The sequence below is a fragment of the Grus americana genome, chromosome Z (assembly GCF_028858705.1).
Source record: "Grus americana isolate bGruAme1 chromosome Z, bGruAme1.mat, whole genome shotgun sequence".
Classification (NCBI taxonomy): Eukaryota; Metazoa; Chordata; class Aves; order Gruiformes; family Gruidae; genus Grus; species Grus americana.
The window spans coordinates 56,960,492-56,982,906 of NC_072891.1; the positions used below are offsets into that span (position 1 = coordinate 56,960,492).

Here is a 22,415-nt window from a genome sequence, read left to right on the forward strand (position 1 = left end):
AATTACCTGTTGTTATATACACCCCTGCAACAGGAATACTTTTTTTTCCCTTTGAGGGGATGCCTCTTAACAGTGGAAATTTGCAAAAAATGTTTTGCTAAGCTAAGTGAACTGAGAATGAACATCCAAGAAATGAGAAGGGGCACTGAGCTCCCATAGGGGCGATCTCATGTCTGGTGGAAAACTACTGGGTTTCTGGAATCTCATCATGGCTCATTCTAGAAGGAACCTTACTAAAAGACTTTGAAAATGTAAGTAGGGGAAAATCTTAGGGTTTTCCTACTTACAAGCCTTCTCTACAGGAATTTCTGTGAGGACAGTTGGGTTTACAATTGAGACTTCAAACTGTTCACTGTATTCCTCTTTCCAGTTTCTGCTTTCTAGCATCCAGCTGACAATGCCGAGTGGTCCTAATGTAAACTGACATCCCAAAGATGCAGCCTACTTAATCGCTTCTGAAGGGATAGTGCTGATTTAAAAGCCATAAACCAGACCTTCAGCAGGTTCTGTTCCACGCAGATGAATGTGGCGGTTTCATCCGTTGCACTTGAAGCACTGAAGGATTCATGCTTTTCCTGAAGAATTCACATTCAACTCGTAATTAAGGACACAACATCTGACTTGCAATACACCTTCAAGAGCCAGACTAACATCAGGTAAGGAATATTCAAATGCTAACACTGAAACCTGGCTTGAGCTGCATCCAAATAATTGCATTTTTAATACTGGGATGGGACTACTCATCTGAGGCAACTTAAAACTGGGCGCTCAAGCACTCACAGGATCAGGAGTCAAGCATCTTTTTCAAATTACAGTGTACAGCCTACGGATGAGGAAAGAGTGTATTTAGGATAGCAAATGCCTGGCACAGCAATAACACGTATTTTCTCATAGGCAGAAGCTGCATTGCCAAATCAGAGCCTCTCCCCCGGACCCAGCAGTCGCTAGCAGGCCGGCGAGGCGAGGGGCAGAGGCCTGGGGGGCGAGGGGGTGCAGGCCGACGGCTTTGGGGAACCCGTCTCGTACTGGAGGGGCGGTGAAGGGACGCCCGCGGGGACAGCGCGACAGGTGCCACTCCCCCACCCTGCGGGGAGCCACCGGGCGCGGAGGAAGGGGCTCACGCCTCCCTCACCGAGCCGGGGTCCGGCTCCCTTTGTCCGAAGCCGGAGGCGGCAACAAAGGACAGCACCACCGCGCGCGCGCCCCCTCAGCTGCGCGGCGGGGAGGGGAGGGGGGGCGGGGCGAGGCCTCCCTCCGTCCCTTGCGCGCCGGCAGATAGTTAGAAGTGGTGGTGGGCTTTGAAGTTCAGGCTCCAGCCGGCCGCGTAGCCCGGCGCCTGGCTCGACTCGGATCGCGATTGGTCGGCGATTGGTCACATGGGGGACGGCGGGAGAGCGTTTGGGGCGTGGGCGGGGCTGGGGGGCGCCGGCCATATTGGATCGTGGCGCGGAGCCTGCAGGTGCGGCGGGGGTGGAGTCGGTGTTACAGGGGAGGCGGTGGCTGCTGGCTCGCTGCTCGTCGTCGTTTCCTCCCCCCCCCCCCCCCCCCCGGTGTCGTCTTAGTTCTCCTGTTACTGCCGCTGCGCCTCCCGCACGGTCTCCCTTCTGCCCACTTCACATTCGTTCGTGAATCGTGCTTCTTGCTCCCGCCGCTTCGCCATGGCGGCCACTACGCCGACCGTCCCGCAGCTGGAGATACAGAGCCGGGGCTCCGCGACCGCCAGGGCGCCGAGCCCCACGCGCATCTCCCGGCTGCAGGAGAAGGAGGAGCTGCGGCGGCTGAACGACCGCCTGGCCGTCTACATCGATAAGGTGCGGAGTCTGGAGACGGAGAACAGCGCCCTGCAGCTGCAGTTCACCGAGCGGGAGGAGGTGCGCGGCCGCGAGGTCACCGGCCTGAAGGCAATCTACGAGGCCGAGCTGGCAGACGCCCGCCGAGCGCTGGACGACACGGCGCGGGAGCGGGCCAAGCTGCAGATCGAGCTGGGCAAGATCCGCGCCGAGCACGAGCAGCTGCTGGGCGGGTGAGCGGGGACGCGGGTGGTGGGGGGACACGTATGTGTGAGGGAGGGTACGGGTGGGCTGGGCCGGCGGCTGGACTGAGCGGTCCACGCCGTGGCAGCCGTTCGCGCCCGCCGGCGTACGCCGCCTGGGCTTTGAATGAATGAGCTAGGGGCAGCGCTGAACCGCTCCGCCCCGGCGGGAAGCGTTGGGGCGGGCTCGGCCCCGGCCTTCGGAGCGCCGTCGTGCGCCGGCGCGCCTGCCGCGCCCCCCCCCCCCAGCTGCGCCCGTGGGGACGGCGGTGGCTGGACCCCCGGCTGCTAGAAAGCCGTAGCCGTGCGCCTGTCGCTCCGGAGAGCAAGCCTTCCGGCTGAAGCGGTGTTGGCGGCACCCTCGAAACTTCGCCCGAGTTCACCCTCACATTGAGATTGGAGGACTCCGGGGCTTGAGTCAGGATGACCCTTCACCACCACCCTCCTTCCCCCCCACCCCCCCGTGCAGGCAGATGACTCTGTCCTTAATGCTTAAGCTGCTTCAGGATGAAAAGTGCAGAGTGATGGCAGTTTGTGTAGTGGCTGTTGGGAGTCTAGGCTTTCTAAATGTCCTTTCTGAAAGGTGTTAACTTCGTAATACGAAAATACACGAATAGATAAGTAGGATTTACTTAATAACTACAATTCATTTTGCTGGATATTCAGATGTTACAAAAGCTAGATCTGTAATCAGATAGCCTCAAGACTGCAAGCTTTATGGCACAGCACCAAGATCTCCACTCTTGCAATGAATTGATTTGTGCCACTAGATTTTGCTTCTTACACATTTGACTCGATTCAATTTGTTTATTTTCCTCCTTGTTTGTGTTTACCTCAAACTTGATTTCTGTTACTGCTGTAGTTTTCCCTTAGCAAAAGAGAGACACTTCTGTTTGGGCTTTTTTTTTTTTTTGGTAGTTAGATACCTTTTTAACTTTAGTCTTGGGACCACAAAGTTTGTCAATGGATTAGTGTTGGGGGGAAAAAAATAGCAGAGTTAATGCATTCAAGTGTTAATTTTGATTTTCACTTAAATAAAACCCATAACCACCCATTTTCTGTATTGTGTGACTGCACCATGAACTGAATTGAGAAACTGATCTGGCTGGAAAAAAACAGTTGCGATCCTGTTCATGCTGTAGTGCAGGTACTGTTGGACTGAGAGAGTGGTGCAGGAGAATGGCGGGGATTCACAAGAGTACAGTGTGCCTTCATCACCATTTATAGCAGGATAGCCGTGGCTGGAAACTAGACTACTATGCAGACAGCCCTTTCAAATAAGGGTATCAGGTTATCATTAGATTTAAGTTGACAGTGGCGAGGTGAGGAATTAGGGCTTCAGTGAAGATCTGTCTGTGAGTGGAGGACTAAAGGCATTCCGGGCATGTAAGCTTTAATGTTACATAGGGGAAAAAAGAGTCTGTGCAGATGGATTTCCAACTACTGGATATGCCCATGGATAATGAAGGCGAAACCAGGTAGTTGCTTGCAAATAGCTGGATTCTCAGCTAAAGTATCAAAGTGTGTCATGATGGAATTGGCACCAAACTCCTAGCTGTTAATTTTAGGTAGAGTGCCCTTTCTACAAGAGCAGCATGGCCTTGGCTGGGACTTCAGATTACTGCATATTTCATGTTCCTTGAGAAAAGAGCTAAATAGACAATGCAGGCAAAGTAATGGAAGTCATGATCCTTAGGCATTTCGAAACATCATCATTTAAGTGGCAGATACAAGAGTAGAGCTCTCAACTGCTCCATCCTGTAGTGTGTTACAGACTGGATTAAGTTTCTGCTTTTGGGTGGAACTGTATCATGTTCTCATTTGCAATAGCTGCAGACCAGGGAGAACGGTAGAGACTACGTGGTGGAGGAAAAATCTTGCTATGTAACTCAAGCAATTGATGCAACAGTGGTTTACATTGTGAAGTTTAACACAGCTGTGTTACCTAGTAATGTTGAACAAGAGCAGTTCAGCAAGTCAGGCTTACTGTTGTGTTACTCAGTCTGCTTATGGGTTGAGTTTCAGGATAAATTTCCATTGGTGAGGTGAATGTTCATTATGGGGACTTATTTAAGTGAACAGAAGGTCAAAATCCGGAGCTGGACTTGTCTGTTTTCTGATTTGTCATGTGAAGTAATTGTGCTGTTTGGGAAGCATGAGCTGGTGTTAATGCTAGTTCATTTAGGAAACTCCTTGTTTACATTTGTCTTTGGCAGACTGAGATTTCACTGTGGCAGTTTTCCAATGTTGAAGTACATCTGCTCTCCTGTAAGAGGAGACAGTGTGATTAAAAGTACCTTTGAAGGAAAATACGTGGTTTATTGAAGGTATCGGTCATTGATTATCATCAAGTGTTTATAGAGTGTAAGCATTTATAGTAAAAGTAGTTGTGGCAAGGAACTAGTTTTATGCATTTTTAATATTTTAGAGATTATTTCTCTGGCTGTTCTGCTTTGTATCGTCAATTGGTCTTCCTTCTCATTTGTGTTCTGAAATTAGTTTCTGCACTGGGATTAGGCTGTTGAATAAACAAAAGTAATAGCTTAGTATCAACCTCTCTTTCTTCCTCTGCTGTGTAGCTTTCTTTTGTGCTAAAGATCTTAACAGGCCTGGGTGGGAGGGGAAGGACAGGACAGAGGTCTCCAGTGAATAATGCAGAGACCTGGAAGCAGGAGCCCACGTGGCCAAAACCTAAATTCTGTGCTTTTGTCTGAGCTGTGGACCCAACTGCTCTGAACTGTTGGATCTGAGAAGTGGTATGTAAAATGCCGTGGAGGGACTGGATAACACTGGGCAGCAGAAAAGAAAAAAAGTAAAATTAGTTGAGTATAGAAGAGTCTGTGTCACAGGCTCTTGCAGTGTATGACTTTGCTAAGTGTGGTGTTACTCAACAGGAGCGCGATTAGCTAGTGCTAAGTCTGTTATGTAAAGCCTGCCATCTTGTGGTTATAGTGCTAAAACATCCACACATTAATTTTATTTTTACAGATTCTCTTTGCAAGCCTTTGTGCACATATCTCTCTTGAGCACGGTGTTGGTTGCATGTGCTTGCATGTAATCTTGGAAGAGCAGCTTTTAAATTTGAGAATCTGTCCTTTTAAAATTGTGTGTTGATTTTACGTTAGGGTTTGGGTTTTTTTCTGAGAAGCCTTGCTGCTGTTTCCTATAAGTAGTACAGTGATTTAAAAAATAGTGAATGTATTAATGGTTTAACAATTTTGAATCTTGTTCTTAAGAATCTTACCCAGTTTTAAGTCTTCTCAGTATAGTGTTGTGATTTCTGATTTTTTTCACTTCTGCAAAGAGCAGTGTGAAAACTGAAGAATGTGCTAGCTGTTGTCTTATTGAGTCTGAATCTGTTCATTCCTGTAAAATGTTAATAGTTTTATTATAAACATCTAGAATTTGTATATGCTACTGCCCTTACTAGGGAAATGTGGGCATTCCAAAGAGGAAAAAGAATCAACTTCAAGGTGGAAAAACTTGTGTTACACATTTAAACAGCTGCTTGTGCCATTTAAAGGTCAACAGTCGTTTTGATTCCTGAGTATGGTTTTCCTTTCCCCTGTTTTTGATAGTAACCTGTTGTAGCATTATTTGTGAATAATTAATTTAGACTGAAGAGTGCGAGTTTGCGTTTATGTGGCATTACTTTTCTTGACTTCTTTGTTTGCATATGCCATTTTAGGAAATAAACACCTAGAAACTGACCACTTGTGTAGACACGAAAACTAATTTGAATGGTAAATTGAAAAACTTGTGTGTTTGCTTTCATAAAAAAAGACACATTTATCTCTGTAGTTTCAGTGATGGCACAGATTATTGTATAGACAGGATTTGAGTGTCTTTCCTCAGATCTGTGGAACTTTGCTATTATATGTGATTAGAAGTATGCTGCAAAGCAGTTCACTATGCTACAGCTTCTGCTTATGGAGGACTGGCTTATAGATAGTGAACGTCAATTTTCATTGACAAGTTCATCTGTTAATTGGAAATAGGCTATTTGCAGCCCAGACAGTGGATCTGCACAAGTTCCTGCATGGATAAAAGGCAATGAACGTAATTTACTTGTTTCTACTCTATGGAAATAACCTTCTGATGGAAGAACTTCCTTCTGTTAAGATTGTGGTGAAAGTAGAACACGTTTACAGTGGCTAGCTAAAGAGAAAATAAGAGGTGCCTTTAATAAACACGTAGTTTCCCCTTTCTGTGTATGCTTCTCATACTTGGTTGACACTCTGAGTTTCACCATATATTTATATTTGTATAGCCCAAGCAAAATATCAAGCTATTATTGTATCAGATGAGAAATCAGAACTAAGGAGTTGATTTAAATTAAATTAAGCCAAGACAAAATGCTTTTGATGAGTGTCTCAAGTTTAAGATTCAGATTGCACCTTGTTTTATTAGTCAGCAGTCTACTTTGGGGGCGTTTCTAGACATTCTTAGCACTTTCTCTGATTTATTCCAGGTATGCAAAAAAGGAATCTGATCTTAATGGAGCTCAAGCCAGACTTCGAGAATTTGAAGCAGCCCTCAATTCTAAAGAAGCTGCACTGGCTACAGCCCTTGGTGATAAGAAAAGTCTGGAGGGACAAATTAAGGATTTAAAAGATCAAATTGCACAGGTGAGAAGAAGAAATATTTAACTGTCAAGCTTCTGTCAGCAGATAAGGTGTTTTTATAAATAATACATCCATACTAAGAGCTGTCATTCTGGTAAAAATACAACTTTGTAGCCAAAAATTGGATGCAAACCTGTCATATAGTCACAACTAGAACAAACTGTCAGTGTTGAAAGCAGGAATGAGTAGATGTCTGTGTCCAGTATTGTCCAGTTTATCAATAACATGAATGGTGGAATAGTGTGCTTTTAAAATTACAGACTCTGACATTGCAAGGGATGGTACTTACATTGAACAAAGCAGGGCAAGAGTCAAAATAAACTTGCCAAATTGTAGAACTGTTTGAGGAGAGACTGACTTCACAAATACAGATAACAAATAACTGACAAGTAACAGTTTGTGATTCTCTCTGCCCTCCTTTTGATTCTGCCTGCGGTTCTCCATCTTCTGGGCATCTGATAGAACAAAGAGGAAAAGAAGTCTTGTGCTAGTTTTGTTAACCCTTTAAAACACATGATATGTGATCTTAAGCAACACCACCTCAAGAGAATGACTTGAGGAGACCAGGAAACTGGTATTTGTCATGTAGAAAAACCCTAAAGTTTTGTAAGGAAAACTGGTAACTAGCTTTAAAATGCTACTTAGCAATGTGAAATATCTAGAACTCACTTGTGCAAGCAATTGCAAAAGGCCGGGGGGGGGAACATTAGTGGTGTAAATACTGAATTTGATTGACAAGTTCAACCATAACATGTAGTTAGCTGTACTTCCAGGTAGCTGAGGTCTTTGTGTTATGTGAGTACTGCTACATAACTATTGTGTTGATTCTTTTATTTCTTAAAGCTTGAAATTTCTTGTGCTGCTGCCAAGGAACAGCTTGCAAATGAAACCTTACGGAAGGTGGATCTTGAAAACCGTTGTCAGAGTCTCATTGAGGACTTGGAATTCCGTAAAAATATGTATGAGGAGGTAAATGCTTTCATTTCAAAAATTCACATTTTTAAAGGGAAGATGACAGCTGAGGGGTCATTCTAGAATACTAAAATAACTTAGCTTGGGAGGGACCTCAGGAAGTCATCTGATCTGAACTCCAACTTCAAGCAGGATTTACCTCTATTCTAGCTGGAAGATTTCCAACTTTTTTTCTAGGAGAAATGTGATAAAATAGCTTCATGTATCATGTTGTTTCGTGTTTAAATTGTGCCCATGGTATTGCAATGTACACATCTTTTCATAGTAATGAGAAAGGTTAATATCTTGCGTAATCCCTTTATGAGAAATAAAGTGGAGAGGGATGCTCAAACAGATGCTATGGACTTGTACTGTTTTTTAATTTCATAACTTTCTAGGATACTTTTAAATAATGGAAACAGAAGTTGATGAATATTTGTCTTTTAGAGTGTTTTTCTTGCTACCCTCCATTTCACTTGTAGTACTTGAGGCTTTCCAGGAGAAACTTTAGAGCAGTAACAAATGTACTTAACCATACCATCTTGTTCCATGTGCACATTTCCTTGCTAGTTGTATTTTCAGCTTTGTTCATGTTGGAATCCTTTTTTCCAGAGACCATGGGCAAGCATACAAATAAATGGGAAAAATGCTGGTTTGTGAAAGTAACCATTTTATTTCACAGTACTTTTGTTTTGTGCAAGCATAGTAGATACCTAAAGAAAAGGGGGATGCATTTCTAAAATTAATCATATTTAGGTCCAATTGTTGAAAATGCAGACAACTCTCAGAAGGAAATGTGACTTGACATGCTGATGGTATCCTAGCTCTTATTTCAATGACTGGCTATTGCAAGATGAGGTACTATGCAGATCAGACTGAGGACATGGCCCTGTGTGTCTACTGAAAGTTTCAGTGTCAAACTAATCTAATACTGATCCACAAGGCTAGCTAAAATCTGCATTGCTGTCCATGCAATGGATAGTCTCCTGAAACTTGTTTTGTCTCATTTACTGAATGTTATTTTATTTTTCTGTTTTTCTCAGGAAATCAATGAAACAAGAAGGAAACAAGAAACTTGCTTAGTTGAAGTTGATTCTGGGCATCAAATTGAATATGAACATAAACTGGCACAAGCCCTTCATGAAATAAGAGAGCAGCATGATGGACAAGTGAAGCTGTACAAAAAGGAGCTTGAACAGACTTACAATGCCAAAGTGAGAACAACTTTTCATACAGTTGTCTGATATATTTTACTTTTATTTAATGGAAAGATACCCTAATTACTTGTATTTCAGAGGATTTTATTATGGAACATGGTTTAAAACTGCCATGTTTTTGAAAGTCAATTTGCATTTTCAGGTCTCATTTTGTAAGCAGGTTTAATCCTCAAAAAGTACAATAATATAAGAGTAGGAAGCACTGTGTGAAGGTGAACAGTGGGGAAAAAGTGATTAGTACTGGGCTTGCTATAAATTCAAGGAAAGTTCATGTATTATGTATCAACTGTAACATAGTCTTGAGGATCAATAAGGTGTCCCATAGTTTGTATAAAACTCATTTCATGATAGGGCTTGCTGAGCAGAGAGCATCCTGAGTCCTCTGACCGTGTACAAAACATGTGGAAGTCTTACTACACCAAATGATTTCTGCTTTTCACTTCTCTAGAGAGGAAGTGTACTCAAGCTGAAATCAGTTATATTTCAGAATTTCCTTCCTCTGCTATGATTCAGCATTTCTGTCAGGAGGGATCCTGATGTCTTAACTGCACCTGGTTTCTGTGGCTACACTTGCTGCAGTTAGTATTTTTTAAAAACAACGTGGGATGTTACAGCAGTACAGTTGATACAAACTGAATTTATTAGCATAGTTTTCAGTCCTTCAATATTTACAGTCTTAACAGTGTACTTATCTTCAGGACTTCAACCTCGAAAAACTCACTTAAAATAAGATCTAGCCAAAAATATTTGTTTTAATAATTTTTTAATCTAAAAATCCTTTCATAATTGAGGCTTCCTTGTTCCCTCTCTTCAGGTATACTGTTTCTGTATTTTTGGACTCTTTTATTTTTAAAGTTTTTTTTTTAGATTCCATTTCATCTGCAACTACAAGTTCAATAATAAGTGTGGTGCTGCTCAAGTGGATGTGGTGGAGTTGAGCAGGAGTGATGCAGCTAGTTTAAAATTTGAGCTTAAAGTCGTGATAGAATGAAGCATTAGTGACTCCTGGCACTGGTACTGTAATCTGAAGGCACATTACTGATTTGCTTATGTTGGCTAAAATTTATCATAAGTTTGCTTGTTTTTAGGGAATTGATATTTTCAGTTTAGCTTCTTCTATTTAAGCATAATCAAAACCAGTGCTACAGTAATTAAATATTTAAAACAAAACACTGGCCAGCATGAAAACTGAACTTAGTGGTCCAGTTTGTTACATCTGAAAGAGTTTTTAATCCTAGAATAAATATTCAGAGGATTGTGATTTCAGGTAGGGCAATCCAGCATGGTAATTGAGCCAGTATATTTAACTCCTAAAGAAAGAGATGTTTCATTGTTAGAGCTACGGAGAGGAACTTTGTGGCTTAGTCTTCTGTGTGGTTTTTAGTGACTCAGTTTTCTTCTATTAAAACTTACTTTGAAACCGGTATCTTGATCTACTGCAGCTTGACAATGCTAGACTGTCCTATGAGATGAGCAGTTCTTCAGCCAACTCAGTAAGAGAAGAACTGAAGGAAAGTCGCATACGAATTGATAATCTGTCTTCCCATCTCAGCAGCCTTCAGGAAGAGGTAACAAGCTGTTTGTGACTCTTCGGTCTTGCTAATTACAATTGTTGTTTTTTATATTAAGACTTCCTTTCCCTTAACTCTTAAGTATGTTCAACATCATGACTTGAATTGGTCTTCTGTTCTTAATGTCTCCTTTCAACAAAGTTGAATTTTTTGTGCAGTATCCTGCTACAGAGTGAGTATTTGAGAGGTGATACAGTTAACTGTCTTATGTGGGAACTTTTGTGGATAGATGGGACAATTTTAGACAAGAGCTCTGTATTAAAACTTTTTGACGTTCTAAGCAATTTAGTTCTGTTCTCTAGTAATTAGACAGCCCAGCATAGGATTGCACAACGTATCATTCAAAGCTGGAATATGCAGTCTCTGTTTGGTGTCTCTTTTCATCCTAGATCCAGTTTGCATCTAGAACTTTAAAAAAAAAAAAAACCTTACCAGAATTAAGATAAAGTAGGAGGCTGAGAAATTACATCAAATAACTGTACTTGAGCATTTGTAGAGGAGGGTCTTGAGCAGAAACTAATTATACTTAGATCACAGAGCATATAGATCACACCTGAAGAAGTATGACACAACCTGTGACAAGCCATATGTTCAGTACTAGCTTATTTGATGGGAGTAGTATCATGTGCACTGCAGTGGAAAATCTAGAGTGAAAATTAGAAATGTTAGGAGTTGGTTTTGAAGTGGGCTTTTGTAACTTACCAATCAGTTGAAAATGCAACAAAATAAATATTTTTTTAAAAAATATAAATATTAGTAATATTTGGCTTTGATCCTTTCTATGATACATTCTGAATAGTATTTATCCTGTACAGTAGACTCTTGTAGGACTTCAAAATTCTGGGTATTTCAAGTGAAGAATGTAAATGCATGGGATGTTTTTTCATAATTTTCCAAGTAACGTGGCAGGTACTAGTATGAGTCTTGCCACTTTTCCTGTTCTATATGCCAGTTAAGTTCTGGAGAAGGTCAGGTGATGTAATGAATGTGCATGAGGCTACACAAGAATTGGATTGAGAGTTTTGCCTAGTTAGATCTTATTTCTGCCTTTAGATTACCATCGTCTTTCTTTTGGTCCTTCAGTCAACAGGCGTTTCTGATGGTGTTTTTCCCTTCTTTCTTTTGTTAATAACCTGTATTCTGTTGCTTACTTGGGCGTGACAGCTAGGTTCAGAGAACTTGCTTCTGAATTTGCAGAGGTGTTGGTTGTTAACTTTAGGGCTATCAAAATCAACTTCTGTCAGTTTGATTGTGCACTAGAAAAAACATTTTGCTGCTGTGGGGTTTTTTTGCTAGTGATGTCAACCCAGTAGTTTTTGTTTTCCATTTGCTAGCACTAACTTTAGCTTTGTCCTCTTGTAAGAAGACACCTGTCTTATCACTGATGCTGGTCTGGTTTGAGTTACCAACACTGACCTCTGTAGTAGTTTCTACTGGGATCTTCCATGTGACACTCAATTTCTTTTATTAAATTCCTTTTCTGGCTCTTAACATTGACAACCAGTTACACTGGTCTTCTGCACCACCCTTTTAGACTGCCTGTTTTCATTGTCTCTAGACTATGATGATGTCTAAGTAGAGGGCCTGCATAGCAAACTTAGTGACTTAACCAGACAAGGTGATTGTGGGGCATTAGTTCCTCTGTCTGTCCTTTAATTAAAAAAAAAATAAATCTCAAGAGTATCAAACAGAAGAAAGCGTGGTCATGGAAAGTAAACCTTAAAGCTGTCATCATTTGGCCTTTCTTTGATAAACATTCCATTCTGTGTGTACAATATTAAGTTCTACTGGCTTGATGTGGTTTTTAAAGTATGTCACAAATTAGCTTTCTTCATGGAACACTTACAAATGTACTTCCAGCAAACCTTGAAGGCTTTGATAACTGGCAGACAGGCTTTCACTGACAACAACCCCTACTTCCTTTAGAGGAACTTCCTGCCAGAATTCAGAATTGGCAGCAGTAAACTGAAGCCGCAAGTAGACATCTGAAAGCTGAAGAGCAGTTACTGCAGTATCTGAAGTACCGTGAGCTGCACATTGATTTTGTGTCCTGTCCAACACATCTTAAACAGTTTGACTCTTAAGCTCAATTTTTCCTGACTGAATAAATTCAGGTGTAGTAACATATCTTCAGATCTCAGAAAAATGGAGCAGGTAGTTGTGTCTCAAAGTATGTTGTGAGTTTCATTGGAACATAAGGTGGTGTGTTTGTAGTAGATGAGGTGGACAACAGGAAGTTGTATGTGGGGGAGTTTGAATTCAGAAAGGGGGTAGGATGCTTAATGTTTTTAATTCGATGTTGCCTGAACAGCAGAGTGCATGAAGGTTTGGGTGAGCTTTCCTTTGCACCACTGATATTTTCAATGCTTTCTAGACTAGAACATGGCAAGGTAGAGTGCAAGAGCTTGAGGACAGCTTGGCCAAGGAACGGGAAAACTGTCGCAAAATACTGGCTGAGAAAGAGAAGGAAATGGTAGAGATAAGAAAGCAGATGCAGGAGCAGCTGAATGACTATGAACAACTTCTGGATGTTAAACTGGCACTTGATATGGAAATCGATGCATACCGGAAATTGCTGGAGGGTGAAGAGAAGAGGTATGAAAGAATGTAGCAACAAATGCTGGTATCTGTGTGCTTCCCTGACTTTTCTCATTCTGTGTTAAAAAGCAGTTCTTACTGGGAATGCATGCATTAGGTGCTTTACTACAGTTTCCAAGGCACTCTCTGTTTTTGCTCCCCCCTGTCTGACACTTAGACTCCATGAGACCAAGCTGCTTGAGTATCAGACCAATAGCTCTCAAGGGAACAAACACCATCCTTCTATTAGGATTCAGCAATGAGGAGGTAATGAATTGTCATTTGTAGGTCTTTGGTGTACGTGGTTACTATTTTTCAGAGTGTTGTGGTCTAACCCGGCAGGCAGCTAAAACAACCACACAGCTGTTCACTCTCTTCCCCCCTCCCAGTGGGATGGGGGAGAGAATTGAAAAAGGAAAAGGAAAAAAGACTCATGGGTTGAGATAAAGACAACTTAATAGGACAAAAAAAGGGAAAATAATGAAACAAACAAAACCAGTGGTGAACAGAACAACTTCTCACCACCTGAAGTCAATGCTCCACAAGACTCTAAGCTGACCTGCCTCCCAGCCCACCCCACAGTTAACATGGAACATGACATCATATGGTATGGAATATTCCTTTGGCCAGTTTGGGTGAGCTGTCCTGGCTGTGTCCCCTCCCAGCTTCTTGTGCACCCCCCTTATTGTTAGCAGGGCAGTATGAGAAGCTAAAAAGTTCTGGACTGCTTGGCAACAACTAAAACCATCAGTGTGTTATCAACATTATTCTCATCCTAAATCTGAAACACAGCACCATACCAGCTGCTAGGAAGAAAAATAACTTTATCCCTGCCGAAACCAGGACAGAGTTAATTACAGGGTTAGCCAGATTTCTTTAAGTATTGAATAATTTTGATAAAGTAATAGCTATTATGATTGCCCAGCTTATCAGCTAGCTGCATTTTCTACATCTGACCACAAAGCTCAACAGTACTGAGAATTTTTGCTTGATAAGTGACAGCTGTCATTTAAAGTAGCTTGTTACTTCATTGTTTTCTGAATGACATCCTACTAGTCCAGGTTGATTCCTCTCAGGTGTAGGGATGAAACAGCAAAAGCTCTTGTGCCACTGGGTTTTTTGCATAAACTTCCTACAATACAATGGCGTAAGGCCTGCTAAGAGTTGTTTCTTTACTTGTTCCATCTACTGCAGTCTTTAACAAATGCATAGAGCTGCCTTTATGATCTTAATGTCTATCAGTATTCTGTGCTCCAAAAGCATTAAACAGCTGTTTGACAACATTTTATTCAATTCTTCAAAAAGTGCCTAAGGCTTCACTTTTTCCATGTAACATACTTTGTTTACTATATTCCTGTACCTTTTTCCTGTATAATTCTATGGGGAGGAAGAGAGTTATAAAAAAAGGTGGAAAAAGTAAAACTAAAGTGTGGTGTATGCATATTTCTTCCTTTCTTCAATGTAGGTTGAGACTTTCTCCAAACCCATCTTCCCGAGTGACAGTTTCACGGGCTTCATCAAGCCATAATGTGCATACAACCAGAGGGAAGAGGAGGAGGATTGATGTGGAGGAATCTGAAGCCAGCAGTAGTGTTAGCATTTTCCACTCAGCTTCTTCCACTGGAAGTGTCTCTATTGAGGAGATAGACGTTGATGGAAAATTCATTCGCTTGAAGAACACCTCGGACCAGGTTTGAAAAGGCACATGTCACGACTTTACAATGGACTTATTAGAGGCAGAAGTAGAGGAAGAGGTATCCTCAGCACTTTTTTTGCCCTCAGGCTTCATGTTGACCCTGGAGCTAAAGCTCACTGTATAAGAGATGGCACTAAGAAAGTAGTGTGTCAGAAAATCAGCTTTAATACAGTATTCTGGATTGATTATTTCTTCCTAATGATTTTTAATGCTTTTCATAGCAATTATTTTATTGCTAAATTGCCCACTGGCCACCAAAGTGTTACATCACTCTCTTAAGAGTTCTGCCTTGCAAAATGATCTGCAATGATAACGTTGTCACTGATAGGAAATAGTGCAGACATTAGGCTGAGAGGCCTTTTAAGAACTTTCCTTAAAAAGCCCCAAAAGAAATACATACTGATGCAAAATAAATGTCTAAATGTAATTAACTGCTTGCGTCCTTTGTATTTGTGTATAGCTTCTCTAAATCAGTTTTCCTTCTTCCTTGGCTGCATCCACAGTTTTTAAGAGCCCTCAGTTCCCATGCCAAAGCGACCATTATTGTGGCTACTCAGATTATTTCATTCTGGGAATAGGTTGGAACTTGTATTGGGGGAACACACATACCTGTTTATCAAAGGGTACTCCATTTGAGTAATAATCAAAACTTTTCCTTATGTTCCCCTCAGAATGATGCTGTTATATTCAGTACACTTCCCCCCTGCCCCTGTCTCTCCCTCCCCTCCATTACTTGTAATTTCTGCTTAAGAAAAAAAATCCTATGCTATATGCAGTTCTGCAAGTCATCACAGGAAGGGCTGGAGAGTGGGAACTATAATGTCTTAAATCCTTTATCTGGGAGAAGAGAGAATTGGACATTATCTCATTAGGACACCAGAATTACAAGACCTAATTTCTTGCAGCCTTGATTTCAGAAAAGTCTAAGTAAATCTTGCCTCCTTCTGTGCTCTGTGCATCAGCTGTGTGTGGAAATGTTAGCTGCATTCTTTGCTTTCAGTGACACATAGGCTTTGTCTGATGTCATCAGATCCACTAAAAGGCAGCTCATCTTGATGTTTTAGATGACAAAGATTGGTCTGGTTCCAAGCGTCTCGGTCACCTCTAATCAAGAGACTGACAGACTCCTCCAGGTGGTGATATATATGTATCTTAATTACTTGCCTGAGGTGTTGGCTGAGAGTGCCTACTTCATTTACTGAAGGGACAAAACCTTGTCTAGACAGCTAAGGATTTAGATGACTAAATTCAGACAAATCAAAGACTACTTCTGGTGAGTCAGGACCTGTCATTTTTTTCCTTTTTGAGTTTTTTTTTTTTAAACTCAAACTCAATTTCCCCCACCTACATGTTGTGTACCACATGGGTTTTCCCCCCTCCTTTAATTTAGGTACACATTCATTTTTCCATGGAAGGACCATGAGTTCTGTTACCAGTAGCCACAGATGGTTCATGGTGCTAGCACTTTGCCAGGGGTCTAGATTTGAGCAACTGTCTGTAGCGCAGTGTAATAAGCTGTACTTGAGGAATTTTCACAAGTGTTCTGATAAGTTATATATATATAAAAAAATCCTCTTTAAGTATGGTATGTTTTGTTGCAATGACCAACTGAATGTCAGCATGATTAAGATAAATAAGACCGTTTATTTTAGATGATCTTAGCTGTCTGTTTTCAGACTTCAGTGGCAAGTGTTTAATGTTTGGAAACTGTTGGTGGAAGAATTTAAGGATCTGCTCTCGCTTTGAAATAGTCATTCTGTAATCATGACTTCTGTATGCTTTTCTGTTAGATTTGCTAGTGCTTTTCAAGTAGTTGGTAGGCAAAAAATTGAAAGAAAAAATAATGTAGGTCTTGCAAAGGAGTACGTAGTGGGAAGTGTGCATATGTAGAAACACATTTTAAGAAGACTGACAGGAATGTCTTCTTTTCTAAGAAGCCTGCTTGTCCTTCTGTGTTTCAAAAATGTATTATACATTTGTAAGGGATTTTAATATTTATTTATGTATTTTTCTGGACCAAAACTGATGCAAATTTTAAACATTAGTTAATATAATATGAGGACTGAAGAGCAGGGTGCATTAAGCTTTAACCTGAAATGAGAGGTGAGACAAATGTAACTAAAATTATTTTAATTGCATGCTGAAGATTAAGTGATAATAAATGATTTTACTGAAAATGTTATGTGCCTCACGGCCTTATATGTAAAATATCTTACATGTGTTACAGAAAATTACTATTGCTGGAAATTTTTTTCCCTCCTTTTTTATTAGGATCAACCTATGGGAGGCTGGGAGATGATCCGGAAAAAAGGAAACACTTCTGCTAGTTTCAGATATACCTCAAGATATATACTAAAGGCAGGCCAAACTGTTACAGTAAGTTGTCAAGCTTCAGCTGTTCAGTTGAAAGGGGCTTTAGGCTAACTTGTGTGTGTCAGTAAAATGCAAGGTTTTTAGTTTTGTCCTTTCTATGTAATGTTCAGAAAACAATCACCTATTATTTGCACTGGGGCATGAGTTGTCCAGCTTCTTCCAAGGAATTGATACAGAGCCACACTTTCAGAAACTTACTTTCTGTATGGAAAGTCTATAATTTTGACTGTAAACAGGTACATTTGCATATTCAAAAGTCTCTGCATTAAAAAATGTAGGAATATTTTATTATAAGAAATTTTGGAGGGAGGTAGGCAGAGACATGTATTTTCTTAACTGGAGGCGATTCACCAGTGTCACTTAAATGGAACACATTAACTCAATAAGTAATGTGTAAATAATAATGCTTGTGTGTGACCCTTAACAGATCTGGGCTGCAAATGCTGGAGTAACTGCTAGCCCTCCCACTGACCTCATCTGGAAGAACCAGAATTCTTGGGGCACTGGTGAAGATGTGAAAGTTGTACTGAAAAATTCTCACGGAGAGGTAAAGTATCTCAGATATGTTTGAACTTGTCCTTTTGTGGTACCATCCCCTGTAAAGAGGCAAGTAAAGTCATTGTTAGGAATTTACATGTGAATGCATGTGGGTTTTTTCTCTTTTTGCTGTGCAACCAAGAATACCGTACTTGTCTGTCTTAACTGCAATTTATGAATGTAATCTATTGAAGCATGTGAATTTTTTCACCTATATTGAGTATTAGTAGTAGAAAGATAACTTGTTCACACACTGCCCGCATGCCAGGAATTGGGCAATGCCTTAGAATATGCTTTGAAAAGAAAGAGAGATCTTCAGTGATTTGTCTTTTAAACACAGAGTTTTAAAGAAAACTAATTTATGGAGGTGGGGGAATGTTACAGTGAAACTCACTTTAAGCAGTAAGGCATTGATTCTAACGTGGGAGTTAAAACTTTGGGTAGGACAGTCGCTGTGGCATCTTGGAATTGGAAGAAAATATTTAAATATATTAAAAAAGCAAACTTTGGAAGAACTTGAGTGTCTTGCTAGAAAGATTGTTTTTAATCATTAAGATGTTTAAAACTAAGGTGTTATGCTAGATAGGCACAGTAGTATATTAAAAGTACATGGACAAAATGAGTACCTTTCCCAACAGCTGGAACTCCATTTCTCAAAATCTGAATAGATCAGCACCAGAACTTTAGAAGAGTCAAGTCTTAAAAATAAAACTGTGTTGCAGGAGGTTGCTCAGAGAAGCACTGTCTTTAAAACAACTGTACATGAAGGGGAGCAAGTTGAGGAAGAAGCAGCTGAAGTTGTGGAGGAAGAAGACCTTCACCACCAGCAGGTATCTTAGGTTAACAAGGTTATGTAGATTGAAAAAATGGATGTGTAAGTCATGAATTTTTTAAAAAATATCATACCTGTTTGGGTATGTTTTCTTTTTTTTTGTTTCGTTTAATCAGTAATTTAATGAAAGCATGAAGCTGTGTTACTAAAACCAGTATAAAAAAAAATTACTTCACGTATTCCCTTGATGGAAAGAAGTAGATTTTTGCTTAAAACACGGTTTTAAAGCTTAAAGATTTGGGGATTTGTTTTTAACTCTTCATAATAAGATTTTCCCTAGGACAATTGTTTATGGTAAAGTTTGTCTTAAGCAGGTACACCTAAAGTTTTGAGAACTTAAATCTCTCATTTTCTCTGATAGAGGAAATGAGAGATTTAAATGTACTGTCAGAGAGAATCTCTTGCATGCTGAAGAAATGCAACTCTGAAGGCAGTGGAAAAGTGTGAACTTGCAGTGGCAATATAAAATGTTTTGAAATACAAGGGAAAATACTGAAATATAACATACTTGATTGTCCACACATCTTAAAGTCAGTTAGAAGAGGTAATATAGAACAGTAGTTAAGTATGCATATGTAAACCGACAAAAAATGGAGACATTTGGCTGTGTTGGAAATGGTAGATTTTCACAACCTTGGTTTTTGGCCTATAACTGAATCATAGCTTTATGGCATTTAATAGAGTGAGGTTTTTATTGCAGTTACACAAAAGCACTGAAGTGCATCCAGCTGCTCCTGTGGTTTCTGGGATCGTGTAGTTCAGCTAAAGTATGTGTCTCAGTAGCTTTACTTACAAAAATGTTACACAGAGATTAGATTTCTTTAGACGAAAACTCTCAAGGCACTTGTATATGCTTCCTGCAGTATTCATTACCTGTCTAAACTTGATGCTTTCTGACCTGAGATTCAAATACAGTAATTACTGAGGTTGTGTTTTTCTGGTACCTGTCCTCCATTACCTCTCATAGGTAAGGATATCTAGCATTCTTTACTTACAGGGGATAACAGGTTATACCGCTTTGCATGCTGACTCTTGCTTAGACTATGCCAGGCTAATAATTTAATATATTAAAAATGTACAGTATATTATTTTGAGTTGTTGAATCTTTTACTCCTGGTTTTAAGATGACTCTCTTTCTTTCTATTCATAACAGACAGTCCCAAAGACCTCTAACAGAAGCTGTGTGACCATGTAAACTTCCAGTCAGCCAGGTTCTTCAAATCATGGTAATCCTTGCCTACAGAACAGGCCCTTCTCAGAAGCACAACTTATTTTTGTATTTTCTGTATGTGAATTTTTAAGCTGCGAGTCTGATGGCCTTAATTTCCTTTGCTACTGAAAAGGAAGTTTTGTAAAAGAAGTATGTGTAACTTTCTCGCAGGATGTGAATTGTTGACTCTGAACAGTGTACTGATCGAAAAATGATGTCACTGCCCCCCAGATTTATATGCCAGTCTTTTTTTACTGAAACCTTGCTGGAATAGAAATATTCCAGTGTGTTTTGGGGATCTAGTTTTCTTAGATAACACCACTCTAGACTAGCCAGTTGCTGTCGACCTCTTTGTATTTAGGTGCTTTTGGGAAAGGGAAATGCGTTTTCGATACTACGAACTCTTTTGTACTGGAAACTTTTCTTCCTGCAGAGCAATCAAGGCTATAAAACTTTTTTATAGAAAAGAACAGCTTTGTTAAAATACAACCAACAAAACCAAATGAAATAAAAAAAAAACCTACACACAAAAAGAACGTAGCCCAGCAAATCATGTAAGAACTCAGAGGATGAAGGATGCAGTAAAACTCCTTATTGGGTACTCTTTCCCTTTATTTAGATTTCTTAATTAGCAGGAGGATTTGTGTTAAATGTGTTAGTTGTGGTGTTAAGATTAAATTTTCTTACATAATTTTTTAACAAATAGCTGTTTTAATGTGGATTGTTTTGCGTGTTTACAACTTGTAGGAACAAAACCAAGTCTTTTGGGAGTCTAGTCTACATTTGTATGGAAAACAATTGTGATTTTGTCAATCTGGAAAGTTTTTCTGTCTCTTTCTGCATTAATCTGATGTCTGAAAAGCTTTGAATAAAATATCTCTGTTTAAAATGTAAAGTAAAGCCTTTGGGATTTCTTTCTTCCTAGAAAAGCTAAAAGTTGAATGAGTGTTGAATGCTTGAAACGGATGTTTCACCAGCTTCAGAGCTTATCAATGTAAATGGAACAGTGGCAAATGACTTGTAAAGATTTCTTCTAAATGATGGGTAACAAATTGACATTCGGAAAAGTAATTCTTTAGAGCTTTTTTCCAAACTCTGTTGCATAACTGTTTCTGCATTGTCTTTCCTCATCTGTTAATTCATAGAATCATAGAATCTTTAAGGTTGGAAAAGACCTCTAAGCTTAAGTCCAACCGTTGACCCAACACCACCATATAGAATCATAGAATGGTTTGGGTGGGAAGGGACCTTAAAGATCATTGAGTTCCAACCCCCCTGCTGTGGGCAGGGACACCCTCCACTAGACCACATTGCCCAAAGCCTCATCCGACCTGGTCTTAGACACGTCCAGGGATGGGGCTGCCACAACCTCTCTGGGCAACCTGTTCCAGTACCTCACCACTCTAACAGTAAACAATGTCTTTCTAACATCTCATCTAAATTGACCCTCCTTCAGCTTAAACCCATTTCCCCTTGTCCTGTCACTACACTCCCTGATAAACAGTCGCTCACCAGCTTTCCTGTAGGCCCCCTTCAGATACTGGAAGGCCGCAATTAGATCTCCCCGGAGCCTTCTTTTCTCCAGGCTGAACAACCCCAACTCTCTCAGCCAGTCCTCATAGGAGAGGTGCTCCAGCCCTCTGAGCAGCTTCGTGGCCCTCCTCTGGACTCTCCCACAGCTCCATGTCTCTCCTGTACTGGGGCCCCCAGAGCTGGACGCAGTACTCCAGGTGGGGTCTCACAGGAGCAGAGTAGAGGGGCAGGATCACCTCCCTTGACCTGCTGGTCACACGTCTTTTGATGCAGCCCAGGACATGGTTGGCTTTCTGGGCTGCAAGCACACATTACCAGGTCATGGTGAGTTTCTCATCAATCAATACCCCCAAGTCCTTCTCCTCAGGGCTGCTTTCAATCCATTCCTTGCCCAGCCTGTAGTCATGCTTGGGATTGTGCCGACCCACATGCAGGACCTTGCACTTGGCCTTGTTGAACTTCATGCGGTTTGCCCAGGCCCATCTCTCCAGCCTGTCAAGGTCCCTCTGGATGGCATCCCTTCCCTCCAGCGTGTCAACCACACCACGCAGCTTGGTGTCGTCGGCAAACTTGCTGAGGGTGCGCTCAATCCCACTGTCCATGTCGCTGACAAAGATGTTGAGCAGTGCCAGTCCCAATACCAGCCACTGAGGAACACCACTCGTCACTGTTCTCCACTTGGACAGTGAGCCGTTGACCACAACTCTGAGTGCGACCATCCAGCCAATTCCTTATCCACCGAGTGGTCCATCCATTGAATCTGTGTCTCTCCAATTTAGAGAGAAGGATGTCATGTGGGACAGTGTCAAATGCTTTGCACAAGTCCAAGTAGATGATGTCAGTTGCTCTTCCCTTGTCCACCAACCCTGTAACCCCATCATAGAAGGCCACCTAATTTGTCAGGCACGATTTGCCCTTAGTGAAGCCATGTTGGCTGTCACCAATCACCTCCTTATTTCCATGTGCCTGAGCATAGTCTCCAGGAGGGTCTGCTCCATAATCTTGCCAGGCACAGAGGTGAGACTGAACGGCCTGTAGTTCCCCAGGTCTTCCTTTTTTCCCTTCTTAAAAATGGGGGTTGTGTTCCCCCTCTTCCAGTCAGCGGGAACTGCGTCAGATTGCCAGGACTTCTCAAATATGGAGAGTGGCCTGGCCACTTCATCTGCCAGTTCCCTCAAGACCTGCGTATGCGTCTCATCAGGTCCCATGGACTTGTGTGCCTTCAGGGTCTTTAGATATTCTCGAACCTGATCTTCTCCTA

At 41.2% G+C, this 22,415-nt stretch overlaps 1 protein-coding gene across 1 annotated transcript; it reads left to right on the forward strand.

Annotated features, from left to right (window-relative positions):
* The first annotated feature begins 1,431 nt into the window (after positions 1 to 1,431).
* On the forward strand, positions 1,432 to 20,728 carry LMNB1 (lamin B1). Its single transcript, XM_054810633.1, has 11 exons — positions 1,432 to 2,023; positions 6,504 to 6,660; positions 7,501 to 7,626; positions 8,652 to 8,822; positions 10,268 to 10,393; positions 12,771 to 12,991; positions 14,439 to 14,664; positions 16,941 to 17,045; positions 17,470 to 17,589; positions 18,302 to 18,409; positions 19,565 to 20,728. Exons 1-11 carry the CDS (start codon positions 1,659 to 1,661, stop codon positions 19,604 to 19,606), a joined length of 1,767 nt encoding a protein of 588 aa, XP_054666608.1. The 5' UTR covers positions 1,432 to 1,658; the 3' UTR covers positions 19,607 to 20,728.
* Positions 20,729 to 22,415: the final 1,687 nt, after the last annotated feature.

Excerpts from the sequence above, each read along its gene's own strand:
- LMNB1 (XM_054810633.1), top strand. The coding sequence starts at position 1,659 with ATGGCGGCCACTACGCCGACCGTCCCGCAGCTGGAGATACAGAGCCGG. Across the intron at positions 8,823-10,267 it reads AACAGACTTACAATGCCAAA|CTTGACAATGCTAGACTGTC; the intron begins GTGAGAACAACT and ends GATCTACTGCAG. Across the intron at positions 12,992-14,438 it reads CTGGAGGGTGAAGAGAAGAG|GTTGAGACTTTCTCCAAACC; the intron begins GTATGAAAGAAT and ends TCTTCAATGTAG.